Raw genomic sequence first — 5,759 nt, forward strand, 5'->3', positions numbered from 1 at the left:
GCATTCCTTTGGTTCCATATCTCCTTTGTTGTGAGCAAGGCGAGCATCGACGACGCTAGAGCAAAGCCGACCATGGAGCTAGATGGTGCCACAATAGATATAAATCCTTATATGATGAACTATGTTGATATACAAAAAAATATTTTCACGGTATCTAGTGCACCCCTTGGCCCCATGTGGATCCACCACTAAAGGTGAGGGAAACCATGGCTTTGCGGTGCGGTGATGAAACGCCGGTTATATCAAGCCACCAACTATGAAAAGATTTTGTTGGTCAATGATATAAGTAGTGGTAGTAAAGGCGTGACCGATCCTTAAGCAACGAATGATTCCTAATGGTAAAAGGGAAATGTGAGAAAAAGAAAAATGTCGCTGATTTCGTGATTCTTTTGCATAATGGACAAACCCTAAAATTGAGCCACCTCCTTTTCTCATGAAGGTCGGCCATCCATAGCCTATTTTAGAAAGAAAAAAAGTCAGCCCCGATTTGAGACGCATAGAATTTTCGCACAATTCTATTCATGTTAATTTGGGATCGGATGGATGCCAATTCTTGGCACTCGTGAATTGCGGCGCAACTTGTGAATTGCCAATTCTTGGTCGACTTCGCTAAAAGTTGAGAATACAAATTATCATTGTCGAGGATGTAGCAGCCATCACAAATATTGCAAAGATAATCCTCCTCGCGGCAACCATGACAAAAAAATCCAACATGGTTCTGATGAACAAAGTCAGAATGCTCATACTTAGAGAAATTTAGTCTTCTAAAACCACCGCTAACGCCTCGAAGGATATCTTGTCCTCGAACAAAGGGACGAAAGTCACTTATTGTAGATGATGCAATCTTCATTGAGGCTAACAAGAATATGGTTACAAAAACCTAACCTAATCTATTAAAAACACTAGTTTCATTAAAAAAATTATGCATAGATCGAGTTTTTTTTTTGAGGATTATGCATAGATCGAGTTATCCACCCCTCCCGACACAGGCCGGATGATTGGAAGTTTATATTTTAGCACGGAATGTTTAGGCAATTATGCATGGAATCCTACAAATAAAATATCCATAATTAAATGGAAATAAATGCTCATACTCTACAGAATCTCTGTAATTAAATAACAAAATCTGTTTCGCCTATTTGTACAAAACAAAATCCAAGAAAACCAGATCTAGGAATAGGAGGGAAAAGAAAAAACGCAGGGCAAAATTAGCGTCGTTCTCGTGTCCGTCACATCAAGCAAAGCAGCCCAAGGTTGAAGGTAACGCACGAAAACTCCCCTCTACTCCCTGCTCCGATCCGCACTCATCGTTGCTCTCTTTGCGTGCTGGAGACGCCTGGATCCATTAACATCAGATCCCTAAGTTTCCGGTGCTTTGGCAGTACAGTAGGGTTTATGGCGTTCCTTTGCTCGCTTGAGACGCACTCAAAGGCGAGATCGCCAAACTTTTCTTCCGTTAGCTGCCTCTGTACGTAGCAGTTACAACCGAATAGGTTGGGGGCGAGATGGTACTCGTGCGTTTCTTTGCGCCGCTCCAATGTCGGTGGTGGATCTGCACTTAGATTATTATTGGTGGTGATTTGAGATGCAGATCCACTGTTTGTTGAAATGTCTCATAGGGGGGATTTCTTTATTTTGTTGTTGTTGTGAGTGTCGCTGATGTTGATAGTAGTGGTTTTTAATCATGATCTGTTTGATTTGTTTTCTTGTGCTTTTTTATGAATTTCTTGGTCTTGAAGAAGCTGATATATAATTATTGTGTTTCTCATTTGTATTCTGATGGGTTGAAAATATATTTTCTGCTGTTTGATGTGCATAATTAATGCATTATAATAGTAAGAAGAGCAAGTTCTGATTAGTGTTGACTTGTTAGCTGAAACATGTGACAATCCATGACTTAGGACTGTGTTAAAGAGGTTCCCTGCCACACCTATACCCTTTCCTAATGATGCCCTGAAGATGAAAGAAAGACAGGTCAAACAAAAAAAAGATGAAAGAAAGATGGAGTCTTTCTTAGTCTATTGGTTGTAGTAATCAATTGACAGTGACTTATGAGTAAGAGTAGGGCAATTTTTTTTTCTTGCTAACATTTTGTTTCCGTTGGAATAAGATGTGCTCAGAATTTTTCAGTTTCTCTTTACTATGGGTGCTGGAGCTTTCATGTGGAAGGTTCTACCACAGCATCCTAATCAGTAAACAATTCAAACCAGTAAGAACCTCAAACTGTGTATACGAAACACATGTTCTGAACCACTGATTGGTGGCCACTTGACAATAGAGTATCGTTGGCACAAGCAACGGCGTCAGCATCAGCTTCCTAATTTTGACTGTGTCTAGGCTTTGAAGAATTCTATTGCACGCTCCCATTGGTTGGATACAGCTTGCCATTTCTTACATCTCAATCGAACACTGTAACTTCTGCAATCCTGGCTACCTTCTCTGGTCTCAATTACTAGGGTGCTGTTATAGTTGACTATGGATTAAAATAGTGCATGTGCTTGTTCCCAGTTATTCTTCGCACCATGCATTGTTCTTGTTCATGGGCTAAGTGTCACCAGCCATCTCGGCTGTACCTATATAGTATTGTATATACACTGAACATGAGATGAGGAAAAAATAAGGGTGCTGGAACTTTCAGATCTGAACACATACTATTGGATTATTCCATAACAGCGTAGGGCCTCTTGTTGATTTGTCAAGTATTGTTTCCATCTTTTTTCTGATTGGTTAAAGTAAAGAGGTTGGTGGTGTGTCATGGACTCATGGGAACCTTTCTGATTAATGCAAGCTTGGTGGGCTCATGGATGGCATGAGAGCAGCACTTTGCCTTGTATGACCAACTCACACCTACTCATTTATTCTGATTTTTTTCTGACCGGCCTTTACACGGTTAATTTTCCAGAGAGAGGGGGGTAGATCCAGCTTGGTGGCTTCGGGGAAAAAGGGTATATAAGGAGTTGTGGCCTTCTCTCTGCATACAACTCGTGGGCAGCTTCTTCTCTGCATACAAGAAGTCGCCTCTACTCTGTTCCAGTAGCTGCTCCCTTCTCGAGATCTTCTTCGAGTTCCTGAGATCTGGTGAGAGTCTTCCCTGATCTCATGCATCTCCTTTGGTTTAGCTTGTAGTTTGGTATCCGATCTTGCTAGAAGCGTGGTTCTCATGCTATTGCTGTTCTTTCTCAGTTTCTCTCAAGATTGCTTACTGTCTTCAGATCTGACAAACTCCTCATTTGAGATCCATTTTCTTTATTTAGTAACTTCGGTAGTAGCCCATGCCATGATTTTCCGTTTACTGGCTGTTTCCTCTCGCCAACTGCCCCTAAATTAGATGATTTGTGTGATTTCATTTCAGTCTGTCATACTCCTTGTATGCAGCTTGCAGAAGTAGGCACATATTTTTCACCTCAGTTTAGCCCATGCCGTGAAATTGCCAATATATGATTATTCAGAATTGCTCATGCTTGTATGCCAAACTAATTGGGTAGAATATTTAGAAATTCTCTGTTGCTTCAGCTCTGCATTTCTGTTACATACTGTCTTTTCAAGATCTGAATCTCGATTCCCCCTGTTTGTTAACTTAGAGATGAGCAGAGTGGTGTCCTGTTTTTCAATCCTCTGAAACCCATTCTTTGCTATCGCAGGTTGTAAGCAGCCAAGATGGTGAAGATTTGCTGCATCGGAGCTGGCTACGTCGGTGGCCCAACAATGGCTGTCATTGCCATCAAGTGCCCATCAATTGAGGTTGTCGTCGTCGATATCTCCAAGCCTCGCATTGATGCCTGGAACAGCGACACCCTCCCGATCTACGAGCCTGGCCTCGATGATGTTGTCAAGGCCTGTAGGGGCAAGAACCTCTTCTTCAGCACCGACGTGGAGAAGCACGTCGCTGAGGCAGACATCATCTTCGTCTCGGTGAACACCCCCACCAAGACCCGTGGTCTTGGAGCCGGCAAGGCTGCCGACCTCACCTACTGGGAAAGCGCTGCCCGTATGATCGCCGATGTCTCCAAGTCTGACAAGATCGTGGTTGAGAAGTCCACCGTCCCTGTGAAGACCGCAGAGGCCATTGAGAAGATCTTGACCCACAACAGCAAGGGCATCAACTACCAGATCCTCTCCAACCCGGAGTTCCTCGCCGAGGGCACCGCCATCGATGACCTGTTCAAGCCCGACAGAGTGCTCATCGGTGGCCGGGAGACCCCCGGGGGCCAGAAGGCCGTCCAGGCACTCAAGGAGGTGTACGCCCACTGGGTTCCAGAGGAGAACATCATCACCACCAACCTGTGGTCTGCTGAGCTTTCCAAGCTCGCTGCCAACGCGTTCCTTGCCCAGAGGATCTCCTCCGTGAACGCCATGTCGGCGCTCTGCGAGGCGACCGGCGCAGACGTGTCTGAGGTGTCCTACGCCATCGGCAAGGACTCGAGGATCGGCCCCAAGTTCCTGAACGCCAGCGTGGGGTTCGGCGGGTCGTGCTTCCAGAAGGACATCCTGAACCTGGTGTACATCTGCGAGTGCAACGGCCTGCCCGAGGTGGCCAACTACTGGAAGCAGGTGATCAAGATCAACGACTACCAGAAGAGCCGGTTCGTGAACCGCGTGGTGTCCTCCATGTTCAACACCGTCTCCGGCAAGAAGGTGGCCGTCCTCGGCTTCGCCTTCAAGAAGGACACCGGTGACACCAGGGAGACCCCGGCCATCGACGTGTGCAAGGGCCTTCTGGGCGACAAGGCCCAGGTCAGCATCTACGACCCCCAGGTGACGGAGGACCAGATCCAGAGGGACCTGGCCATGAACAAGTTCGACTGGGACCACCCGATGCACCTGCAGCCGACCAGCCCCACGGCCGTGAAGCAGGTGAGCGTTGTCTGGGACGCGTACGAAGCCACCAAGGGTGCCCACGCCGTGTGCATCCTGACCGAGTGGAACGAGTTCAAGACCCTGGACTACCAGAAGATCTTCGACAACATGCAGAAGCCCGCGTTCATCTTCGACGGCCGCAACGTCGTCGACGCCGAGAAGCTGAGGGAGATGGGGTTCATCGTCTACTCCATCGGCAAGCCGCTCGACGGGTGGCTCAAGGACATGCCCGCCGTGGCCTAATTCTCTCTCACTCCGTCGTCGTTCGGAGCTGCAGGGGAAAGAGGAGCGGTTTGACAATCATTCTTTATAGTTTGCTTTTTGCAGGAGACGCTACACATTTTCGATACCGGGCATAAAACTTTGAGTTCTGTTTAGTAACATCTCTGTGTTTAAGTTGTTTCGCTACATGTTTTCGCCACCCGTCTGTAGATCATCTTATAATCAAATCCTCAGCACCTGTGCTGTCTGAGGAGGTTTTCCTTGTATCCATCCCAATGAACTTTGTAGCCGGTTGATCCTTCAACTGTTTTGCTGAAATCATTACAGAATCCATGTATTTTTTCCTCTCTGGGTTGCTCTTGTTCATGCATTGTATTTCAGTTAATTAGCTGCTTTCATAACTGATAAGTGCACTAGTCACATCCTCACTTAGTGACTGAATAATTCAGCTCACTCTGCCGTAGAAGAGTTCGCCGACGAAGGCAGAGAGGCCACGAGACTACACATGGCGAAGACAGCTGCGGCCCAGTACCTGATTCAGGCGCGGCTGCGTCAACTTCGGTCGTGGCTGGCCACGGGAGGGTCGGCAGCAGGCCCATGTCCAAAAGAAATACGCGGTGGCCTCCCATTCACACCGGCCTGTCGTGGATTACAGCAACGCACCAGAGGCGCGTTCTCAA

General features: G+C 46.6%; 1 protein-coding gene across 1 annotated transcript; it reads left to right on the forward strand.

The window, feature by feature from the left end:
* The first annotated feature begins 2,954 nt into the window (after nt 1–2,954).
* On the forward strand, nt 2,955–5,428 carry LOC124680353 (UDP-glucose 6-dehydrogenase 4). The gene is made up of 2 exons (XM_047215425.1): nt 2,955–3,078; nt 3,642–5,428. The coding sequence occupies exon 2, from the start codon at nt 3,658–3,660 to the stop codon at nt 5,098–5,100; it is 1,443 nt and encodes a 480-aa protein (XP_047071381.1). The 5' UTR covers nt 2,955–3,078; nt 3,642–3,657; the 3' UTR covers nt 5,101–5,428.
* Nucleotides 5,429–5,759: the final 331 nt, after the last annotated feature.

This window comes from Lolium rigidum, unplaced genomic scaffold, assembly GCF_022539505.1.
Source record: "Lolium rigidum isolate FL_2022 unplaced genomic scaffold, APGP_CSIRO_Lrig_0.1 contig_13139_1, whole genome shotgun sequence".
In the NCBI taxonomy this organism is placed as follows: domain Eukaryota; kingdom Viridiplantae; phylum Streptophyta; class Magnoliopsida; order Poales; family Poaceae; genus Lolium; species Lolium rigidum.

Excerpts from the sequence above, each read along its gene's own strand:
- LOC124680353 (XM_047215425.1), top strand. The coding sequence starts at position 3,658 with ATGGTGAAGATTTGCTGCATCGGAGCTGGCTACGTCGGTGGCCCAACA.